Raw genomic sequence first — 27,722 nt, 5'->3', positions numbered from 1 at the left:
GGACTAGCCTCTCCGTCCCTTATCCCTCTATAATCAGGACTAGCCTCCCTGACCCTTATCCCTCTATAATCAGGACTCGCCTCTCCGTCCCTTATCCCTCTATAATCAGGACTAGCCTCCGTCCCTTATCCCTCTATAATCAGGACTAGCCTCCCTGACCCTTATCCCTCTCTATAATCAGGACTAGCCTCCGTCCCTTATCCCTCTATAATCAGGACTAGCCTCCCTGACCCTTATCCCTCTATAATCAGGACTAGCCTCCCTGACCCTTATCCCTCTATAATCAGGACTAGCCTCCCTGACCCTTATCCCTCTATAATCAGGACTTGCCTCCCTGACCCTTATCCCTCTATAATCAGGACTAGCCTCCGTCCCTTATCACTCTATAATCAGGACTAGCCTCCGTCCCTTATCCCTCTATAATCAGGACTAGCCTCCGTCCCTTATCCCTCTATAATCAGGACTAGCCGCGCCTCGTCCCCTCAGCACCTTCTCTACCTGATCACCAGAGGAAATCATCAGGTGCAAACACTATTCATGACCATTTATTTTTCGGTTCCACGTCTGCTCAGACCATGTGATCATCCGCGAGACCCTCGTGTGACTGTATACAGGTGGACGCTCAGACTTTATAAATAATTTATTCCTTTCCTGTGGCCTCGATGGAACGCACAGACCATTGAGGGGGAGGAGTCAGACCATTGAGGGGGAGGAGTCAGACCATTGAGGGGGAGGAGTCAGACCATTGAGGGGGAGGAGTCAGACCATTGAGGGGGAGGAGTCAGACCATTGAGGGGGAGGAGTCAGACCATTGAGGGGGAGGAGTCAGACCATTGAAGGGGAGGAGTCAGACCATTGAGGGGGAGGAGTCAGACCATTGAGGGGGAGGAGTCAGACCATTGAGGGGGAGGAGTCAGACCATTGAGGGGGAGGGGTCAGACCATTGAGGCGGAGGGGTCAGACCATTGTGGCGGAGGAGTCAGACCATTGAGGCGGAGGAGTCAGACCATTGAGGCGGAGGAGTCAGACCATTGAAGCGGAGGAGTCAGACCATTGAGGGGGAGGAGTCAGATCATTGAGGGGGAGGAGTCAGACCATTGAGGCGGAGGAGTCAGACCATTGAGGCGGAGGAGTCAGACCATTGAGGGGGAGGAGTCAGACCATTGAGGGGGAGGAGTCAGACCATTGAGGCGGAGGGGTCAGACCATTGAGGCGGAGGGGTCAGACCATTGAGGCGGAGGAGTCAGACCAGTGAGGCGGAGGAGTCAGACCAGTGAGGCGGAGGAGTCAGACCAGTGAGGGGGAGGGGTCAGACCATTGAGGCGGAGGGGTCAGACCATTGAGGCGGAGGGGTCAGACCATTGAGGCGGAGGGGTCAGACCATTGAGGGGGAGGAGTCAGACCATTGAGGGGGAGGAGTCAGACCATTGAGGGGGAGGAGTCAGACCATTGAGGGGGAGGAGTCAGACCATTGAGGGGGAGGAGTCAGACCATTGAGGGGGGAGGAGTCAAACCATTGAGGCGGAGGAGTCAGACCATTGAGGGGGAGGAGTCAGACCATTGAGGGGGAGGAGTCAGACCATTGAGGCGGAGGAGTCAGACCATTGAAGCGGAGGAGTCAGACCATTGAGGGGGAGGAGTCAGATCATTGAGGGGGAGGAGTCAGACCATTGAGGGGGAGGAGTCAGATCATTGAGGGGAGGAGTCAGACCATTGAGGGGGAGGAGTCATACCATTGAGGGGGAGGGGTCAGGCCATTGAGGTGGAGGAGTCAGACCATTGAGGCGGAGGCCACTTATGGGGGGCTTCCAGCTGTAGCATTGTTGTTTCCACCTGCGGAGCAGCTGTATTCATCTCCAGAGGACAATGATGGGTGTCTTGCATGCATGGCCAGGAAGGAAGGGCCCCACTGTGGCCCCCGGGTCCTACATCAAGGTTCTTCAAATGTAAAGTATAAAAAGTTTTGGAACAGATTCAGATGGAGCTTGATGACTGCCGCCTCCTGGTCACAGGTTGGTATCACAGGGTACGGACCCTCATGTCCAGGGGGGCAGGATGGGTAGAGAGTCCTGGGCTCAGGGGGTCAGAGGGTCTCCTTACTGCTACTCAAATATTCCTCCGCTCTCTTGTGAGACTCCAGCGCTCGGATGGTGTAAATATCCTGCGGAAGTTCTGATTTCTTGCTAAGAAGCATCTGCTCCTGAGGAGATGGACGCGGCACCTGTGAAGACCAGAATGTCACTAGAGTATCAGTGTGCCAACCGCAAAGGGGCACTCTACAGGGAAATACAACATATAGAGCACGTGTATTACTAAAGGGGCACTCTACAGGGAAATACAACACATACAGCACGTGTATTACTAAAGGGGCACTCTACAGGGAAATACAACATATAGAGCACGTGTATTACTAAAGGGGCACTCTACAGGGAAATACAACACATACAGCACGTGTATTACTAAAGGGGCACTCTACAGGGAAATACAACACATACAGCACGTGTATTACTAAAGGGGCACTCTACAGGGAAATACAACATATAGAGCACGTGTATTACTAAAGGGGCACTCTACAGGGAAATACAACACATACAGCACGTGTATTACTAAAGGGGCACTCTACAGGGAAATACAACATATAGAGCACGTGTATTACTAAAGGGGCACTCTACAGGGAAATACAACATATACAGCACGTGTATTACTAAAGGGGCACTCTACAGGGAAATACAACACATACAGCACGTGTATTACTAAAGGGGCACTCTACAGGGAAATACAACACATACAGCAGGTGTATTACTAAAGGGGCACTCTACAGGGAAATACAACATATAGAGCATGTGTATTACTAAAGGGGCACTCTACAGGGAAATACAACACATACAGCACATGTATTACTAAAGGGGCACTCTACAGGGAAATACAACATATACAGCACGTGTATTACTAAAGGGGCACTCTACAGGGAAATACAACAAATACAGCAGGTGTATTACTAAAGGGGCACTCTACAGGGAAATACAACACATACAGCACGTGTATTACTAAAGGGGCACTCTACAGGGAAATACAACACATACAGCAGGTGTATTACTAAAGGGGCACTCTACAGGGAAATACAACACATACAGCACGTGTATTACTAAAGGGGCACTCTACAGGGAAATACAACACATACAGCAGGTGTATTACTAAAGGGGCACTCTACAGGGAAATACAACACATACAGCACGTGTATTACTAAAGGGGCACTCTACAGGGAAATACAACACATACAGCAGGTGTATTACTAAAGGGGCACTCTACAGGGAAATACAACACATACAGCACGTGTATTACTAAAGGGGCACTCTACAGGGAAATACAACACATACAGCACGTGTATTACTAAAGGGGCACTCTACAGGGAAATACAACACATACAGCACGTGTATTTATAAAGGGGCACTCTACAGGGAAATACAACATATACAGCACGTGTATTACTAAAGGGGCACTCTACAGGGAAATACAACACATACAGCAGGTGTATTACTAAAGGGGCACTCTACAGGGAAATACAACACATACAGCAGGTGTATTACTAAAGGGGCACTCTACAGGGAAATACAACACATACAGCACGTGTATTACTAAAGGGGCACTCTACAGGGAAATACAACACATACAGCACGTGTATTACTAAAGGGGCACTCTACAGGGAAATACAACACATAGAGCACGTGTATTACTAAAGGGGCACTCTACAGGGAAATACAACACATACAGCACGTGTATTACTAAAGGGGCACTCTACAGGGAAATACAACACATACAGCACGTGTATTACTAAAGGGGCACTCTACAGGGAAATACAACACATACAGCAGGTGTATTACTAAAGGGGCACTCTACAGGGAAATACAACATATACAGCAGGTGTATTACTAAAGGGGCACTCTACAGGGAAATACAACACATACAGCACGTGTATTACTAAAGGGGCACTCTACAGGGAAATACAACACATACAGCAGGTGTATTACTAAAGGGGCACTCTACAGGGAAATACAACACATACAGCACGTGTATTACTAAAGGGTCACTCTACAGGGAAATACAACACATACAGCACGTGCATTACTAAAGGGGCACTCTACAGGGAAATACAACACATACAGCATATGTATAACTAAAGGGACACTCTACAGGGAAATACAACACATAGAGCATGCGAATTACTAAAGGGGCACTCTACAGGGAAATACAACACATACAGCAGGTGTATTACTAAAGGGGCACTCTACAGGGAAATACAACACATACAGCACATGTATTACTAAAGGGGCACTCTACAGGGACATTCAACACATACAGCACATGTATAACTAAAGGGGCACTCTACAGGGAAATACAACACATACAGCACGTGTATTACTAAAGGGGCACTCTACAGGGAAATACAACACATACAGCACGTGTATTACTAAAGGGGCACTCTACAGGGAAATACAACACATACAGCACGTGTATTACTAAAGGGGCACTCTACAGGGTAATATAACATATACAGCACGTGTATTACTAAAGGGGCACTCTACAGGGAAATACAACACACACAGCACGTGTATTGCTAAAGGGGCACTCTACAGGGAAATACAACACATACACATCTATTACTGAAGGGGCACTCTACAGGGAAATACAACATATACACATCTATTACTAAAGGGGCACTCTACAGGGAAATACAACACATACAGCAGGTGTATTACCAAAGAGGCACTCTACAGGGAAATACGACACATACAGCAGGTGTATTACTAAAGGGGCACTCTACAGGGAAATACAACACATACAGCACGTGTATTACTAAAGGGGCACTCTACAGGGAAATACAACATATACACATCTATTACTAAAGGGGCACTCTACAGGGAAATACAACACATACACATCTATTACTAAAGGGGCACTCTACAGGGAAATACAACACATACACATCTATTACTAAAGGGGCACTCTACAGGGAAATACAACACATACAGCAGGTGTATTACTAAAGGGGCACTCTACAGGGAAATACAACACATACAGCACGTGTATTACTAAAGGGGCACTCTACAGGGTAATATAACATACGGCACATAAATTACTAAAGGGGCACTCTACAGGGTAATATAACATATACAGCACGTGTATTGCTAAAGGGGCACTCTACAGGGAAATACAACATATACAGCACGTGTATTACTAAAGGGGCACTCTACAGGGAAATACAGGGGCACTCTACAGGGAAATACAACACATACAGCACGTGTATTGCTAAAGGGGCACTCTACAGGGTAATATGCCAGTCAATGGGAATCTATATGTAGGTGTTTGCTTCTGGCACACAGGATTTGTTCACACTCGTGGTGAGAAGATAATAAACTTCTGCACAGAATCTCATTACTTTACTATAAAAGTATAAAGAGGAGATGCCGATCCTGCCAGCCGGCAGTCACCACCTATAACAGCCGGCAGTCATTACCTACAATCACCACCAGTCACCACCTACAACCATCACCAGTCACCTCCTACAACCACCACCAGTCACCACCTACAACCACCACCAGTCACCACCTACAACCACCACCAGTCACCACCCACAACCATCACCAGTCACCACCTACAACCATCACCAGTCACCACCTACAACTATCACCAGTCACCACCTACAACCACCACCAGTCACCCCCTACAACCACCACCAGTCACCCCCTACAACCACCACCAGTCACCCCCTACAACCACCACCAGTCACCCCCTACAACCACCACCAGTCACCCCCTACAACCACCACCAGTCACCACCTACAACCACCACCAGTCACCAGCTACAACCACCACCAGTCACCACCTACAACCACCACCAGTCACCACCTACAACCACCACCAGTCACCACCTACAACCACCACCAGTCACCACCTACAACCATCACCAGTCACCACCTACAACCATCACCAGTCACCACCTACAACCACCACCAGTCACCACTTACAACCACCACCAGTCACCACCTACAACCACCACCAGTCACCACCTACAACCACCACCAGTCACCTCCTACAACCACCTCCAGTCACCACCTACAACCACTGCCAGTCACCACCTACAACCACTGCCAGTCACCACCTACAACCACCGCCAGTCACCACCTACAACCACCGCCAGTCACCACCTACAACCACCGCCAGTCACCACCTACAACCACCGCCAGTCACCACCTACAACCACCGCCAGTCACCACCTACAACCACCGCCAGTCACCACCTACAACCACCGCCAGTCACCACCTACAACCACCGCCAGTCACCACCTACAACCACCACCAGTCACCACCTACAACCATCGCCAGTCACCACCTACAACCACCACCAGTCACCACCTACAACCACCACCAGTCACCACCACTAACCATCACCAGTCACCACCTACAATCACCACCAGTCACCACCTACAACCACCACCAGTCACCACCTACAACCACCACCAGTCACCACCTACAACCATCACCAGTCACCACCTACAATCACCACCAGTCACCACCTACAACCACCACCAGTCACCACCTACAACCACCACCAGTCACCACCTACAACCACCACCAGTCACCACCTACAACCACCACCAGTCACCACCTACAACCATCACCAGTCACCACCTACAACCACCACCAGTCACCACCTACAATCACCACCAGTCACCACCTACAACCACCGCCAGTCACCACCTACAACCACCGCCAGTCACCACCTACAACCATCACCAGTCACCACCTACAATCACCACCAGTCACCACCTACAACCACCACCAGTCACCACCTACAACCACCACCAGTCACCACCTACAACCACCACCAGTCACCACCTACAACCATCACCAGTCACCACCTACAATCACCACCAGTCACCACCTCCAACCATCACCAGTCACCACCTACAATCACCACCAGTCACCACCTCCAACCATCACCAGTCACCACCTCCAACCATCACCAATCACCACCTACAACCACCACCAGTCACCACCTACAACCATCACCAGTCACCACCTACAAACATCACCAGTCACCCCCTACAACCACCACCAGTCACCCCCCTACAACCACCACCAGTCACCACCTACAACCACCACCAGTCACCACCTACAGTCACCACCTACAACCATCACCAGTCACCACCTACAACCACCACCAGTCACCACCTACAATCATCACCAGTCACCACCTACAACCACCGCCAGTCACCACCTACAACCACCGCCAGTCACCACCTACAACCACCACCAGTCACCACCTACAATCACCACCAGTCACCACCTACAACCATTACCAGTCACCACCTACAACCATCACCAATCACCACCTACAACCACCACCAGTCCCCACCTACAATCACCACCTACAACCACCGCCAGTCACCACCTAAAACCACCGCCAGTCACTACCAGTCACCACCTAAAACCACCGCCAGTCACCACCTACAACCACCGCCAGTCACCACCTACAACCACCACCAGTCACCACCACTAACCATCACCAGTCACCACCTACAATCACCACCAGTCACCACCTACAACCACCACCAGTCACTACCTACAATCACCACCAGTAACCACGTACAATCACCACCTACAACCACCTCCAGTCACCACCTACAACCACCGCCAGTCACCACCTACAACCACCACCTACAACCACCGCCAGTCACCACCTACAACCACCGCCAGTCACCACCTACAACCAACACCAGTCACCACCTACAACCACCACCAGTCACCACCTACAACCATCGCCAGTCACCACCTACAACCACCACCAGTCACCACCTACAACCACCACCAGTCACCACCACTAACCATCACCAGTCACCACCTACAATCACCACCAGTCACCACCTACAGCCACCACCAGTCACTACCTACAATCACCACCAGTAACCAACTACAATCACCACAAGTCACCACCTACAACCACCTCCAGTCACCACCTACAACCACCTCCAGTCACCACCTACAACCCCCGCCAGTCACCACCTACAACCACCGCCAGTCACCACCTACTACCACCGCCAGTCACCACCTACAACCACCGCCAGTCACCACCTACAACCACCGCCAGTCACCACCTACAACCACCGCCAGTCACCACCTACAACCACCGCCAGTCACCACCTACAACCACCACCAGTCACCACCTACAATCACCACCAGTCACCACCTACAATCACCACCAGTCACCACCTACAACCATCACCAGTCACCACCTACAACCATCACCAGTCACCACCTACAACCATCACCAGTCACCACCTACAACCACCACCAGTCACCACCTACAACCATCACCAGTCACCACCTACAACCACCACCAGTCACCACCTACAACCATATCCAGTCACCACCTACAACCATCACCAGTCACCATCTACAACCACCACCAGTCACCACCTACAACCATCACCAGTCACCCCCTACAACCACCACCAGTCACCCCCTACAACCACCACCAGTCACCACCTACAGTCACCACCTACAACCATCACCAGTCACCACCTACAACCACCACCAGTCACCACCTACAACCACCACCAGTCACCACCTACAACCATCACCAGTCACCACCTACAACCACCACCAGTCACCACCTACAATCACCACCAGTCACCACCTACAATCACCACCAGTCACCACCTACAACCACCGCCAGTCACCACCTACAACCACCGCCAGTCACCACCTACAACCACCAGTCACCACCTACAACCACCACCAGTCACCACCTACAACCATCACCAGTCACCACCAGTCACCACCTACAACCACCACCAGTCACCACCTACAACCACCACCAGTCACCACCTACAACCACCACCAGTCACCACCTACAATCACCACCAGTCACCACCTACAACCATTACCAGTCACCACCTCCAACTATCACCAATCACCACCTACAACCACCACCAGTCACCACCTACAACCATCACCAGTCACCACCTACAAACATCACCAGTCACCCCCTACAACCACCACCAGTCACCCCCCTACAACCACCACCAGTCACCACCTACAACCACCAGTCACCACCTACAACCATCACCAGTCACCACCTACAACCACCACCAGTCACCACCTACAATCATCACCAGTCACCACAAACAACCACCGCCAGTCACCACCTACAACCACCGCCAGTCACCACCTACAACCACCACCAGTCACCACCTACAATCATCACCAGTCACCACCTACAACCACCACCAGTCACCACCTACAATCACCACCAGTCACCACCTACAACCATTACCAGTCACCACCTCCAACCATCACCAATCACCACCTACAACCACCACCAGTCCCCACCTACAATCACCACCTACAACCACCGCCAGTCACCACCTAAAACCACCGCCAGTCACTACCAGTCACCACCTAAAACCACCTACAACCACCGCCAGTTACCACCTACAACCACCGCCAGTCACCACCTACAACCACCACCAGTCACCACCACTAACCATCACCAGTCACCACCTACAATCACCACCAGTCACCACCTACAACCACCACCAGTCACTACCTACAATCACCACCAGTAACCACGTACAATCACCACCAGTCACCACCTACAACCACCTCCAGTCACCACCTACAACCACCGCCAGTCACCACCTACAACCACCGCCAGTCACCACCTACAACCACCGCCAGTCACCACCTACAACCACCGCCAGTCACCACCTACAACCACCACCAGTCACCACCTACAACCACCACCAGTCACCACCTACAACCATCGCCAGTCACCACCTACAACCACCACCAGTCACCACCTACAACCACCACCAGTCACCACCACTAACCATCACCAGTCACCACCTACAATCACCACCAGTCACCACCTACAACCACCACCAGTCACTACCTACAATCACCACCAGTAACCACCTACAATCACCACCAGTCACCACCTACAACCACCTCCAGTCACCACCTACAACCACCTCCAGTCACCACCTACAACCACCTCCAGTCACCACCTACAACCACCGCCAGTCACCACCTACAACCACCGCCAGTCACCACCTACTACCACCGCCAGTCACCACCTACAACCACCGCCAGTCACCACCTACAACCACCGCCAGTCACCACCTACAACCACCGCCAGTCACCACCTACAACCACCGCCAGTCACCACCTACAACCACCACCAGTCACCACCTACAACCACCACCAGTCACCACCTACAACCACCACCAGTCACCACCTACAACCATCACCAGTCACCCCCAGTCACCACCTACAACCACCACCAGTCACCACCTACAACCACCACCAGTCACCACCTACAACCATCACCAGTCACCACCTACAATCACCACCAGTCACCACCTACAACCATTACCAGTCACCACCTCCAACCATCACCAATCACCACCTACAACCACCACCAGTCACCACCTACAACCATCACCAGTCACCACCTACAAACATCACCAGTCACCCCCTACAACCACCACCAGTCACCCCCCTACAACCACCACCAGTCACCACCTACAACCACCACCAGTCACCACCTACAGTCACCACCTACAACCATCACCAGTCACCACCTACAACCACCACCAGTCACCACCTACAACCATCACCAGTCACCACCTACAACCACCACCAGTCACCACCTACAATCATCACCAGTCACCACGTACAACCACCGCCAGTCACCACCTACTACCACCGCCAGTCACCACCTACAACCACCGCCAGTCACCACCTACAACCACCGCCAGTCACCACCTACAACCACCGCCAGTCACCACCTACAACCACCGCCAGTCACCACCTACAACCACCACCAGTCACCACCTACAACAACCACCAGTCACCACCTACAATCACCACCAGTCACCACCTAAAACCACCACCAGTCACGACCTACAACCACCACCAGTCACCACCTACAATCACCACCAGTCACCACCTACAACCATCACCAGTCACCACCTACAACCACCAGTCACCACCTACAACCATCACCAGTCACCACCTACAACCACCACCAGTCACCACCTACAACCACCACCAGTCACCACCTACAACCACCACCAGTCACCACCTACAACCACCACCAGTCACCACCTACAACCACCACCAGTCACCACCTACAACCATCACCAGTCACCACCTACAACCATCACCAGTCACCATCTACAACCACCACCAGTCACCACCTACAACCATCACCAGTCACCACCTACAAACATCACCAGTCACCCCCTACAACCACCACCAGTCACCCCCTACAACCACCACCAGTCACCACCTACAACCACCACCAGTCACCACCTACAGTCACCACCTACAACCATCACCAGTCACCACCTACAACCACCACCAGTCACCACCTACAACCATCGCCAGTCACCACCTACAATCATCACCAGTCACCACCTACAATCACCACCTACAACCCCCGCCAGTCACCACCTACAACCACCGCCAGTCACCACCTACAATCACCACCAATCACCACCTACAACCACTACCAGTCACCTCCTACAACCATCACCAGTCACCACCTACAACCATCACCAGTCACCACCTACAACCACCACCAGTCACCACCTACAACCACCACCAGTCACCACCTACAACCATCACCAGTCACCACCTACAATCATCACCAGTCACCACTTACAATCACCACCTACAACCCCCGCCAGTCACCACCTACAACCACCGCCAGTCACCACCTACAATCACCACCAATCACCACCTACAACCACTACCAGTCACCTCCTACAACCATCACCAGTCACCACCTACAACCATCACCAGTCACCACCTACAACCACCACCAGTCACCACCTACAACCACCACCAGTCACCCCCTACAACCACCACCAGTCACCACCTACAACCACCACCAGTCACCACCTACAGTCACCACCTACAACCATCACCAGTCACCACCTACAACCACCACCAGTCACCACCTACAACCATCACCAGTCACCACCTACAATCATCACCAGTCACCAACTACAATCATCACCAGTCACCACCTACAATCACCACCTACAACCATCGCCAGTCACCACCTACAACCACTGCCAGTCACCACCTACAACCACCGCCAGTCACCACCTACAACCACCGCCAGTCACCACCTACAACCACCGCCAGTCACCACCTACAACCACCACCAGTCACCGCCTACAATCACCACCAATCACCACCTACAACCATCGCCAGTCACCACCTACAACCACCGCCAGTCACCACCTACAACCACCGCCAGTCACCACCTACAACCACCGCCAGTCACCACCTACAACCATCACCAGTCACCACCTACAACCACCACCAGTCACCACCGACAACCACCACCAGTCACCACCTACAACCACTACCAGTCCCCACCTACAATTACCACCTACAACCATCGCCAATCACCACCTACAACCACCGCCAGTCACCACCTACAACCACTGCCAGTCACCACCTACAACCATCACCAGTCACCACCTACAACCACCACCAGTCACCACCGACAACCACCACCAGTCACCACCTACAACCACCACCAGTCACCACCTACAACCATCACCAGTCACCACCTACAACCATCAACAGTCACCACCTACAACCACCACCAGTCACCACCTACAACCATCACCAGTCACCACCTACAACCATCACCAGTCACCACCTACAACCATCACCAGTCACCACCTACAACCACCACCAGTCACCACCTACAACCACCACCAGTCACCACCACCAGTCACCACCTACAACCATCACCAATCACCACCTACAACCATCACCAGTCACCACCTACAACCATCACCAATCACCACCTACAACCACCACCAGTCACCGCCTACAATCACCACCAGTCACCGCCTACAACCACCACCAGTCATCACCTACAACCACCACCAGTCACCACCTACAACCACCACCAGTCACCACCAACAACCATCACCAGTCACCACCTACAACAATCACCAGTCACCACCTACAATCACCACCTACAACAATCACCAGTCACCACCTACAATCACCACCAGTCACCACCTACAACCACCACCAGTCACCACCTACAATCACCACCAGTCACCACCTACAATCACCACCAGTCACCACCTACAACCACCACCAGTCACAATTAATCACCACCTACAATCACCACCAGTCACCACCTACAACCAACACTAGTCCCTACCAGTCACCACCTACAACCACCACCAGTCACCACCTACAACCATCACCAGTCATCACGTCACCACCTACAACCACCACCTACAACTACCACCAGTCATTAGTCATCACCTACAGCCACCATCAGTCACCACCTACAACCATCACCAGTCACCACCTAAAACCACCACCAGTCACAACCTCCAGTCACCATTAGTCACCACCTACAATCATCTCCAGTCACCATTAGTCACCACGTACAACCATCACCAGTCACCATTAGTCCCCACGTACAACCATCACCAGTCACAACCAGTCACCACTAGTCACTTCGTACAACCACCACCAGTCACCACCTACAACCATCACCAGTCACCACCTACAACCAACACCAGTCACCATTAGTCACCACCTACAACCACCACCAGTCAACATCATCATGGGTCAACCTCCTAAATCAATCATCAGTCACCATTAGTCATCCCCCACCAGTCATCATTAGTCATTCCCCAATAGTCACCATTAGTCATCCCTCACCAGTCACCATTAGTCATTCCCCATCAGTCATCCCCCACCAGTCATCATTAGTCATCCCCCACCAGTAACCATTAGTCATCCCCCACCAGTCATCATAAGTCATCCCCCCATCAGTCATCATTAGTCATCCCCCCATCAGTCACCATTAGTCATCCCCCACCAGTCATCATTCGTAATCCCCCACCAGTCATCATTCGTAATCCCCCACCAGTCATCATTAGTCATTCCCCACCAGTCATCATTAGTCATCCCACACCAGTCATCATTAGTCATCCCCCATCAGTCATCATTAGTCATCCCCCATCAGTCATCATAAATCATCCCCCATCAGTCACCATTTGTCATCCCCCACCAGTCACCATTTGTCATCCCCCACAAGTCACCATTAGTCATCCCCCACCAGTCATCATTAGTCATCCCCTACCAGTCATCGTTAGTCATCCCCCACCAGTCATCGTTAGTCATTCCCCTACCAGTCATCGTTAGTCATTCCCCCACCAGTCATCGTTAGTCATCCCCTACCAGACACCATTAGTCTTCCCCCACCAGTCACCATTAGTCTTCCCCCACCAGTCACCATTAGTCATCCCCCACCAGTCACCATTAGTCATCCCCCACCAGTCACCATTAGTCATCCCCCACCAGTCACCATTAGTCATCCCCCACCAGTGACCATTAGTCAACCCCCACCAGTCACCATTAGTCATCCCCCACCAGTCACCATTAGTCATCCCCCACCAGTCACCATTAGTCATCATTAGTCATTCCCCATCAGTCATCATTAGTCATCCCCCACCAGACACCATTAGTCATCCTCCACCAGTCATCATTAATCATCACCCACCAGTCACCATTAGTCATCCCCCATCAGTCACCATTAGTCATCCCCCACCAGTCATCATTAGTCATACCAACCAGTCATCATTAGTCATCCCCCACCAGTCATCGTTAGTCATCTCCCACCAGTCATCGTTAGTTATTCCCCCACCAGTCATCGTTAGTCATCCCCTACCCGACACCATTAGTCTTCCCCCACCAGTCACCATTAGTCATCCCCCACCAGTCACCATTAGTCATCCCCCACCAGTCACCATTAGTCATCCCCCACCAGTCACCATTAGTCATCCCCCACCAGTCACCATTAGTCGTCATTAGTCATTCCCCATCAGTCATCATTAGTCATCCACCACCAGACACCATTAGTCATCCTCCACCAGTCATCATTAGTCATCCCCCACCAGTCACCATTAGTCATCCCCCATCAGTCATCATTAGTCATCCCCCACCAGTCACCATTAGTCATCCCCCACCAGTCACCATTAGTCATCCCCCATCAGTCATCATTAGTCATTCCCCATCAGTCAACATTAGTCATCCCCCACCAGTCAACATTAGTCATCCCCCACCAGTCATCATTAGTCATCCCCCACCAGTCATCATTAGTCATTCCCCATCAGTCATCATTAGTCATTCCCCATCAGTCATCATTAGTCATCCCCCACCAGACACCATTAGTCATCCCCCACCAGTCATCATTAGTCATCCCCCACCAGTCACCATTAGTCATCCCCCATCAGTCATCATTAGTCATCCCCCACCAGTCACCATTAGTCATCCCCCATCAGTCAACATTAGTCATCCCCCATCAGTCATCATTAGTCATCCCCCACCAGTCATCATTAGTCATCCCCCACCAGTCACCATTAGTCATCCCCCACCAGACACCATTAGTCATCCCCCACCAGTCACCATTAGTCATCATTAGTCATCCCCCACCAGTAATCATTAGTCATCCCCCACAAGTCACCATTAATCATCATTAGACATTCCCCATCAGTCATCCCCCACCAGTCATCATTAGTCATCACCCACCAGTCATCATTAGTCATCCTCCTTCAGTCATCATTATTCATCCCCCACCAGTCATCATTAGTCATTTACCACCAGTCATCATTAGTCATCCCCACCAGTCATCATTAGTCATCTCCCAACAGTCATCATTAGTCATCCCCCACCAGTCACCATTAGTCATCCCCCACCAGTCATCGTTAGTCATCCCCCACCAGTCATCGTTAGTCATCCCCCACCAGTCATCATTAGTCATCCCCACCAGTCATCATTAGTCATCCCCACCAGTCATCATTAGTCATCCCCCACCAGTCATCATTAGTCATCCCCCACCAGTCATCATTAGTCATCCCCCACCAGTCATCATTAGTCATCCCCCACCAGTCACCATTAGTCATCCCCCACCAGTCACCATTAGTCATCCCCCACCAGTCACCATTAGTCATTCACCATCAATCATTATTAGTCATCCCCCACCAGACACCATTAGTCATCCTCCACCAGTCATCATTAGTCATCCCCCACCAGTCACCATTAGTCATCCCCTACCAGTCATCATTAGTCATCTCCCATCAGTCATCATTAGTCATCCCCCACCAGTCATCATTAGTCATCCCCCACCAGTCATCATTAGTCATCCCCCACCAGTCATCATTAGTCATCCCCCACCAGTCATCATTAGTCATCCCCCACCAGTCATCATTAGTCATCCCCCACCAGTCATCATTAGTCATCCCCCACCAGTCATGATTAGTCATCCCCCACCAGTCATGATTAGTCATCCCCCACCAGTCATCATTAGACATCCCCCACCAGTCACCATTAGTCAACCACCTAAAACCATCACCAGTCATCATTAGTCAACCACCTACAATCATCACCAGTCAGCACCAGCCTTGAACCAGTCATGATTAGTCAACCACCTACAACCATCATCGGTCACCATTAGTCAACCACCTACAACCATCACCAGTCACCATTAGTCAACCACCTACAACCATCACCAGTCACTATTAGTCAACCACCTACAACCATCACCAGTCACCATTAGTCATCACCTAAAATCATCACCAGTCACCATTAGTCACCACCTACAATCATCACCAGTCACCATTAGTCATCACCTACAATAATCACCAGTCACCATTAGTCACTACCTACAATAATCACCAGTCACCATTAGTCACTACCTACAATAATCACCAGTCACCATTAGTCACCACCTACAATCATCACCAGTCACCATTAGTTAACCACCTAAAACCATCACCAGTCACCATTAGTCACTACCTACAACCATCACCAGTCACCATTAGTCACCACCTACAATCATCACCAGTCACCATTAGTCACCACCTACAATAATCACCAGTCACCATTAGTCACCACCTACAATCATCACCAGTCACCATTAGTCACCACCTACAATAATCACCAGTCACCATTAGTCACCACCTACAATCATCATCAGTCACCATTAGTCACCACCTACAATCATAACCAGTCACCATTAGTCACCCACCTACAATCATCACCAGTCACCATTAGTCACTACCTACAATCATCACCAGTCACCATTAGTCACTACCTACAATCATCACCAGTCACCATTAGTCACTACCTACAATCATCACCAGTCACCATTAGTCACCCACCTACAATCATCACCAGTCACCATTAGTCACCCACCTACAATCATCACCAGTCACCATTAGTCACCACCTACAATTATCACCAGTCACCATTAGTCACTACCTACAATCATCACCAGTCACCATTAGTCACTACCTACAATCATCACCAGTCACCATTAGTCACCCACCTACAATCATCACCAGTCACCATTAGTCACCACCTACAATCATCACCAGTCACCATTAGTCACCACCTACAATCATCACCAGTCACCATTAGTCACTAGCTGCAATAATCACCAGTCACCATTAGTCACCCACCTACAATCATCACCAGTCACCATTAGTCACTACCTACAATCATCACCAGTCACCATTAGACACCACCTACAATCATCACCAGTCACCATTAGTCACTACCTACAATAATCACCAGTCACCATTAGTCACCACCTACAATCATCACCAGTCACCATTAGTCACCACCTACAATAATCACCAGTCACCATTAGTCACCACCTACAACCATCACCAGTCACCATTAGTCACCACCTACAATAATCACCAGTCACTATTAGTCACTACCTACAATAATCACCAGTCACCATTAGTCACTACCTACAATAATCACCAGTCACCATTAGTCACCACCTACAATAATCACCAGTCACCATTAGTCACCACCTACAACCATCACCAGTCACCATTAGTCACCACCTACAATAATCACCAGTCACTATTAGTCACTACCTACAATAATCACCAGTCACCATTAGTCACTACCTACAATAATCACCAGTCACCATTAGTCACCACCTACAATCATAACCAGTCACCATTAGTCACCACCTACAATCATAACCAGTCACCATTAGTCACTACCTACAATAATCACCAGTCACCATTAGTCACTACCTACAATAATCACCAGTCACCATTAGTCACCACCTACAATCATAACCAGTCACCATTAGTCACCACCTACAATAATCACCAGTCACCATTAGTTAACCACCTACAATAATCACCAGTCACCATTAGTCACCACCTACAATAATCACCAGTCACCATTAGTCACTACCTACAATAATCACCGGTCACCATTAGTCACTACCTACAATAATCACCAGTCACCATTAGTCACTACCTACAATAATCACCAGTCACCATTAGTCATCACCTAAAACCATCACCAGTCACCATTAGTCACCACCTACAATAATCACCAGTCACCATTAGTCACCACCTACAATCATCACCAGTCACCATTAGACACCACCTAAAACCATCACCAGTCACCATTAGTCACTACCTACAATAATCACCAGTCACCATTAGTCACTACCTACAATCATCACCAGTCACCATTAGTCACTACCTACAATCATCACCAGTCACCATTAGACACCACCTAAAACCATCACCAGTCACCATTAGTCACTACCTACAATAATCACCAGTCACCATTAGTCACTACCTACAATCATCACCAGTCACCATTAGACACCACCTAAAACCATCACCAGTCACCATTAGTCACTACCTACAATAATCACCAGTTACCATTAGTCACTACCTACAACCATCACCAGTCACCATTAGTCACTACCTACAATAATCACCAGTCACCATTAGTCACCACCTACAATCATAACCAGTCACCATTAGTCACCACCTACAATCATAACCAGTCACCATTAGTCACCACCTACAATCATCACCAGTCACCATTAGTCACTAGCTGCAATAATCACCAGTCACAATTAGTTAACCACCTACAATCATCACCAGTCACCATTAGTCACTACCTACAATCATCACCAGTCACCATTAGTCACTACCTACAATCATCACCAGTCACCATTAGACACCACCTACAATCATCACCAGTCACCATTAGTCACTACCTACAATAATCACCAGTCACCATTAGTCACCACCTACAATCATCACCAGTCACCATTAGTCACCACCTACAATAATCACCAGTCACCATTAGTCACCACCTACAACCATCACCAGTCACCATTAGTCACTACCTACAATAATCACCAGTCACTATTAGTCACTACCTACAATAATCACCAGTCACCATTAGTCACTACCTACAATAATCACCAGTCACCATTAGTCACCACCTACAATCATAACCAGTCACCATTAGTCACTACCTACAATAATCACCAGTCACCATTAGTCACTACCTACAATAATCACCAGTCACCATTAGTCACTACCTACAATAATCACCAGTCACTATTAGTCACCACCTACAATCATAACCAGTCACCATTAGTCACCACCTACAATAATCACCAGTCACCATTAGTCACTACCTACAATAATCACCAGTCACCATTAGTTAACCACCTACAATAATCACCAGTCACCATTAGTCACCACCTACAATAATCACCAGTCACCATTAGTCACTACCTACAATAATCACCAGTCACCATTAGTCACTACCTACAATAATCACCAGTCACCATTAGTCACTACCTACAATAATCACCAGTCACCATTAGTCACCACCTAAAACCATCACCAGTCACCATTAGTCACCACCTACAATCATCACCAGTCACCATTAGACACCACCTAAAACCATCACCAGTCACCATTAGTCACTACCTACAATCATCACCAGTCACCATTAGACACCACCTAAAACCATCACCAGTCACCATTAGTCACTACCTACAATAATCACCAGTCACCATTAGTCACCACCTACAATCATCACCAGTCACCATTAGTCACCACCTACAACCATCACCAGTCACCATTAGTCACCACCTAAAACCATCACCAGTCACCATTAGTCACTACCTACAATAATCACCAGTCACCATTAGTCACTACCTACAATAATCACCAGTCACCATTAGTCACCACCTACAACCATCACCAGTCACCATTAGTCACCACCTACAATAATCACCAGTCACCATTAGTCACTACCTACAACCATCACCAGTCACCATTAGTCACTACCTACAATAATCACCAGTCACCATTAGTCACTACCTACAACCATCACCAGTCACCATTAGTCACCACCTACAATAATCACCAGTCACCATTAGTTAACCACCTACAATCATCACCAGTCACCATTAGTTAACCACCTAAAACCATCACCAGTCACCATTAGTCACCACCTACAATCATCACCAGTCACCATTAGTCACTACCTACAATAATCACCAGTCACCACCTACAACCATCACCAGTCACCATTAGTCACCACCTACAATCATCACCAGTCACCATTAGTTACCACCTACAACCATCACCAGTCACCATTAGTTAACCACCTACAATCATCACCAGTCACCATTAGTCACTACCTACAATCATAACCAGTCACCATTAGTTAACCACCTACAATCATCACCAGTCACCATTAGTCACTACCTACAATCATAACCAGTCACCATTAGTCACTACCTACATCCATCACCAGTCACCATTAGTCACTACCTACAATAATCACCAGTCACCATTAGTCACTACCTACAATAATCACCAGTCACCATTAGTCACTACCTACAATCATAACCAGTCACCATTAGTCACTACCTACAACCATCACCAGTCACCATTAGTCACTTCCTACAATAATCACCAGTCACCATTAGTCACTACCTACAATCATCACCAGTCACCATTAGTTAACCACCTACAACCATCACCAGTCACCATTAGTCACTACCTACAATAATCACCAGTCACCATTAGTGACTACCTACAATAATCACCAGTCACCATTAGTCACCACCTACAACCATCACCAGTCACCATTAGTCACTACCTACAATAATCACCAGTCACCATTAGTCATCACCTACAACCATCACCAGTCACCATTAGTCACTACCTACAATAATCACCAGTCACTATTAGTCACCACCTACAATCATCACCAGTCACCATTAGTTAACCACCTAAAACCATCACCAGTCACCATTAGTCACCACCTACAATCATCACCAGTCACCATTAGTTAACCACCTAAAACCATCACCAGCCACCATTAGTCACCACCTACAACCATCACCAGTCACCATTAGTCACCACCTACAATCATCACCAGTCACCATTAGTCACCACCTACAATCATCACCAGTCACCATTAGTTAACCACCTAAAACCATCACCAGTCACCATTAGTCACCACCTACAATAATCACCAGTCACCATTAGTCACCACCTACAACCATCACCAGTCACCATTAGTCACTACCTACAATAATCACCAGTCACCATTAGTCACTACCTACAATAATCACCAGTCACCATTAGTCACCACCTACAACCATCACCAGTCACCATTAGTCACCACCTACAATCATCACCAGTCACCATTAGTTAACCACCTAAAACCATCACCAGTCACCATTAGTCACCACCTACAACCATCACCAGTCACCATTAGTCACCACCTACAATCATCACCAGTCACCATTAGTTAACCACCTACAATCATCACCAGTCACCATTAGTCACCACCTACAATCATCACCAGTCACCATTAGTTAACCACCTACAATAATCACCAGTCACCATTAGTCACCACCTAAAACCATCACCAGTCACCATTAGTTAACCACCTAAAACCATCACCAGTCACCATTAGTCACCACCTAAAACCATCACCAGTCACCATTAGTTAACCACCTAAAACCATCACCAGTCACCATTAGTTAACCACCTAAAACCATCACCAGTCACCATTAGTTAACCACCTAAAACCACCACCTAAAACCATCACCAGTCACCATTAGTCACCACCTACAATCATCACCAGTCACCATTAGTTAACCACCTAAAACCATCACCAGTCACCATTAGTTAACCACCTAAAACAATCACCAGTAAGCACCAGCCTAGGACCTGTCAACAGCAGTCAATCAGCCGAGAACCTTTTCACTGTTCCAGTACACCAGCCACCTCGGTTGCCCACTGTCACAATACTCATGTATATCACTGGACTGGTGAGCGTGTCCTCAGTTAGTCAGTACTAGTCACCAGAGAATTGTCAGCTGTCACCCTGTCTAGTAACGGCATGAGATAATAAAGACACCAGATAAGGAGAATGGCGCTGTTTACACGGATCAGTGCGAGGATTCTACAAGGAGGTAAATCTACTGAAATACTAAACAATAAGAATCACCACTAAATGTTCTATGGTAAAATGGCGGCATCTGTACAACGGTCAGACGGGTGGATGATTCTGCTACTATGACCTTACAATAAAACCGCCATATAGTGAGGAGAACATGTCTGATCTTATTCCTCCTGTGTGTGCGGTATATATGGGGGTGAATGTGTACAGGCCGTGAGGGGTAGGTGGGGTTCAGCCATTCGTCACCTGCACAGCCTCAGTCTCCATTGTCTTCTTTAGGATCTGAATATCCTCAGCGGTCGGGGTGTCTGTCTCCATGGAGCAGATCAGGCTGAGAGCAGGAGGAGAATTATACATAGTGTACTGAGGAGCGTGACGAGAGAGAGAGAGAAAAAGCGTGTGAGACATTCCTCCGGAGCTGCACATCATCGGGAGACACACAAGCTGCACATCATCGGGAGACACACAAGCTGCACATCATTGGGAGACACAAGCTGCACATCATCGGGAGACACACAAGCTGCACATCATTGGGAGACACAAGCTGCACATCATTGGGAGACACAAGCTGCACATCATCGGGAGACACAAGCTGCACCAGCGCCTCCTACCTGTGGGTTCAACCGCGCCATTTCCTCAATGCGATTCCACATCTCTGCTCGCTCTCTGCCTCTGATCTTCCCCCTAAAGAAGAAAATAGCAGAAGAATGTGCAGTAGACTCAGCGGCATTCCTCCTCAGGACAGTGAGGTAAGAGAGCACTCCTCCTCCTCAGGACAGTGAGGTAAGAGAGCACTCCTCCTCAGGACAGTGTGGTAAGAGAGCACTCCTCCTCAGGACAGGGAGGTAAGAGAGCATTCCTCCTCCTCAGGACAGTGAGGTAAGAGAGCACTCCTCCTCCTCAGGACAGTGAGGTAAGAGAGCACTCCTCCTCAGGACAGTGAGGTAAAAGAGCACTCCTCTTCCTCAGGACATAAGAGGAAAGAGAGCACTCCTCCTCCTCAGGACAGTGAGGTAAGAGAGCACTCCTCCTCCTCAGGACAATGAGGTAAGAGAGCACTCCTCCTTCCAGGACAATGAGGTAAGAGAGCACTCCTCCTCCCAGGATAATTAGGTAAGAGAGCACTCCTCCTCCTCAGGACAATGAGGTAAGAGAGCACTCCTCCTTCCAGGACAATGAGGTAAGAGAGAACTCCTCCTTCCAGGACAATGAGGTAAGAGAGCACTCCTCCTCCCAGGACAATGAGGTAAGAGAGCACTCCTCCTCCCAGGACAATGAGGTAAGAGAGCACTCCTCCTCCAGAGGACAATGAGGTAAGAGAGCACTCCTCCTCCCAGGACAATGAGGTAAGAGAGCACTCCTCTTCCCCAGGACAATGGGGTAAGAGAGCACTCCTCCTCCCAGGACAATGAGGTAAAAGAGCACTCCTCCTCCCAGGACAATGAGGTAAGAGAGCACTCCTCCTTCCCAGGACAATGAGGTAAGAGAGCACTCCTCCTCCTCAGGACAATGAGGTAAGAGAGCACTCCTCAGGACAATGAGGTAAGAGAGCACTTTTCCCCAGGACAATGAGGTAAGAGAGCACTCCTCCTCCCCAGGACAATGGGGTAAGAGAGCACTCCTCCTCCTCAGGACAATGAGGTAAGAAAGCACTCCTCCTCTCCAGGACAATGATGTAAGAGAGCACTCCTCAGGACAATGAGGTAAGAGAGCACTCCTCCTCCCAGGACAATGAGGTAAGAGAGCACTCCTCCTCCAGAGGACAATGAGGTAAGAGAGCACTCCTCCTCCAGAGGACAATGAGGTAAGAGAGCACTCCTCCTCCCAGGACAATGAGGTAAGAGAGCACTCCTCTTCCCCAGGACAATGGGGTAAGAGAGCACTCCTACTCCCAGGACAATGAGGTAAAAGAGCACTCCTCCTCCCAGGACAATGAGGTAAGAGAGCACTCCTCCTTCACAGGACAATGAGGTAAGAGAGCACTCCTCCTCCTCAGGACAATGAGGTAAGAGAGCACTCCTCCTCAGGACAATGAGGTAAGAGAGCACTTTTCCCCAGGACAATGAGGTAAGAGAGCACTCCTCCTCCCCAGGACAATGGGGTAAGAGAGCACTCCTCCTCCTCAGGACAATGAGGTAAGAAAGCACTTTTCCCCAGGACAATGAGGTGAGAAAGCACTCCTCCTCCCCAGGACAATGATGTAAGAGAGCACTCCTCAGGACAATGAGGTAAGAGAGCACTCCTCCTCCTCAGGACAATGAGGTGAGAGCACTTTTCCCCAGGACAATGAGGTGAGAGAGCACTCCTCCTCCCCAGGACAATGATGTAAGAGAGCACGCCTCCATCCCAGGACAATGAGGTAAGAGAGCACTCCTCCTCCCCAGGACAATGAGGTGAAAGAGCACTCCTCCTCCTCAGAACGATGTAAGAGAGCACTCCTCAGGACAATGAGGTAAGAGAGCACTCCTCCACCGCAGGACAACGAGGTAAGAGAGCACTCCACCACCGCAGGACAATGAGTTAAGAGAGCACTCTTCCTCCCCAGGACAATGAGATAAGAGAGCACTCCACCTCCTCAGGACAATGAGGTGAGAGAGCACTCCTCCTCCCCAGGACAATGAGGTGAGAGAGCACTCCTCAGGAAAATGAAGTAAGAGAGCACTCCTCAGGACAATGAGGTAAGAGAGCACTCCTCCACCCCAGGACAATGAGGTAAGAGAGCACTCCTCCTCCCAGGACAATGAGATAAGAGAGCACTCCACCTCCGCAGGACAATGAGGCGAGAGAGAACTCCTCCTTACCAGGACAGTGAAGCAAGAGAGCACTCCTCCTCTTCAGGACAATGTTGTGAGAGAGCACTCCTTCTTCCCAGGACAGTGAGGTGAGCGAGCACTCCTCCTCTTCAGGACAATTAGGTAAGAGAGCACTCCTCCTTCCCAGGACCGTGAGGTAAGAGAGCACTCCGACCATCAATAATCCCAACTCCCTGCTCCACAATCCTATCCCAGATACAGAGAGGGCCACCTACCTCTGCTTCTCAGCCTTGTACTGTTGGGTGCAGTCATCAAAGAGCTTCTGATTCATCTCCATGAAGAGCTTCAGGGCGTTGTATATCAGTCCATGTATAGTCCTGCAGGACAACATCCACACATGACACACAGACACTGAATTTCTTTGTCATGTAACACATTTTCTTACCACTAATAATATAAGAAAATACATAGGAATCTCTTAAAAGCCGTCTACATCCTTTATCAACTGAAGTAAAGAACGTTGGAGCAGCTATCTACATAACTGGTGTCCCAAGCTTCCATGGCTGACATGGGGGACAAGAATATAAACCACCGGACATCGACCACAACACAGAGAGAGGATATACCACCAGACAACGACCCCCACACAGAATATAAACCACCGGACAACGACCCCGACACAGAATATAAACCACCGGAAAATGGCCCCGAGACAGAATATAAACCACTGGACAACCACCCCGACACAGAATATAAACCACCGGACAACGACCCTGACACAGAATATAAACCACCAGACAATGACCCCGACACAGAATATAAACCAATAGACAAAGACCCAGACACTGAATATAAACAACCAGACAATGACCCCGACACAGAATATAAACCTCGGACAACGAGCCCGACACAGAATATAAACCACCGGACAATGACCCCGACACAGAATGTAAACTACCGGACAACGACCTCGACATAAAATAAAAACCACCGGACAACGACCCTGATACAAAATATAAACCACCGGACAATGCCCCCATCACAGAATATAGACCACCGGACAACGACCCCGACACAGAATATAAACCACCGGACAACGACCTCGACATAAAATAAAAACCACCGGACAACGACCCTGATACAAAATATAAACCACCAGACAATGCCCCCATCACAGAATATAGACCACCGGACAACGACCCCGACACAGAATATAAACCACCAGACAACGACCCCGACACAGAATATAAACCACCGGACAACGACCTCGACATAAAATAAAAACCACCGGACAACGACCCCGATACAAAATATAAACAACCAGACAATGCCCCCATCACAGAATATAGACCACCGGACAACGACCCCGACAGAATATAAACCACCGGACAACGACCCTGACAGAGAATATAAACCACAGGACAACGACCCTGAATCAAAATATAAACCACCGGACAATGACCCCAACATAGAATATAAACCACCGGAAAACAACCCCAACACAGAATATAAACCACCAGACAACGACCCCGACACAGAATATAAACCAGCAGACAACGACCCCGACACAGAATATAAAGTACCGGACAACGACCCCGATAAAGAATATAAATCATCAGACAATGACCCAGACACAGAATATAAACCACCGGACAACGACAAAGAGAGGGGATAAACCTCCGGGCAACGACCCCAACAAAGAATATAAACCACCAGACATCGACCCCGACACAGAATATAAACCACCAGACAATGACCCCAACACAGAATATAAACCACTGGACAACGACCCCAACACAGAATTAACCTTAGGACAACAACACCGAAATAGGATAGACCACCAGACCGGAATAAGCCACTGGATGTTAACCTATGGTAAAACCCCAGCATGACCACAACCCAGACACAAGATCATAAAGTAGATGTAGCAGATGAGGAAACTTCCACATAGATATTGCCACCATCTTCCATTTTCACATCACTTACTTATTCCAATGGTTCTTGGAATTTCTGTACAGAGATGGGAACATAATTGGGAGAATCTGCACAGCGTTATCACTCATCAGGCTCAGGATATACTCATTATTCCAGTAGTAAAGTGCTCGCTCTGCCACCTACAACATGGAAATCAATACAGAGAAATGTAATCTAGGACATAGGTCATAATCCATGGTGAGGTAGACACAGGGTGGAGGGTACAGTCCATGGTGAGGTAGACACAGGGTGGAGGATACAGTCCATGGTGAAGTAGACACAGGGTGGGAGGGTACAGTCCATGGTGAGTTAGACACAGGGCGGGAGGGTACAGTCCATGGTGAAGTAGACACAGGGCGGGAGGATACAGTCCATGGTGAGGTAGACACAGGGCGGGAGGGTACAGTCCATGGTGAAGTAGACACAGGGTGGAGGATACAGTCCATGGTGAAGTAGACACAGGGCGGGAGGGTACAGTCCATGGTGAAGTAGACACAGGGCAGGAGGGTACAGTCCATGGTGAAGTAGACACAGGGCGGGAGGGTACAGTCCATGGTGAAGTAGACACAGGGCAGGAGGGTACAGTCCATGGTGAAGTAGACACAGGG

The 27,722-nt window shown here is 49.3% G+C and overlaps 1 protein-coding gene across 1 annotated transcript; it reads right to left on the bottom strand.

The window, feature by feature from the left end:
- Positions 1-417: 417 nt before the first annotated feature.
- LOC130348098 (serine/threonine-protein phosphatase 2A 56 kDa regulatory subunit delta isoform-like) lies at positions 418-27,247 on the bottom strand (the record flags this gene model as incomplete). The annotated part of the gene is given in 5 exon segments (XM_056554705.1): positions 418-2,221; positions 22,634-22,750; positions 22,999-23,071; positions 25,416-25,517; positions 27,127-27,247. Coding segments are annotated over 5 exon segments (551 nt in total), but the record flags the coding sequence as incomplete, so codon positions are not given.
- Between the last annotated feature and the right edge of the window lie 475 nt (positions 27,248-27,722).

This window comes from Hyla sarda, unplaced genomic scaffold (assembly GCF_029499605.1).
Source record: "Hyla sarda isolate aHylSar1 unplaced genomic scaffold, aHylSar1.hap1 scaffold_865, whole genome shotgun sequence".
In the NCBI taxonomy this organism is placed as follows: Eukaryota; Metazoa; Chordata; class Amphibia; order Anura; family Hylidae; genus Hyla; species Hyla sarda.
The sequence above is the reverse complement of the archived record's forward strand: the minus strand, read 5'-3'. Positions and strand labels throughout refer to the sequence as shown.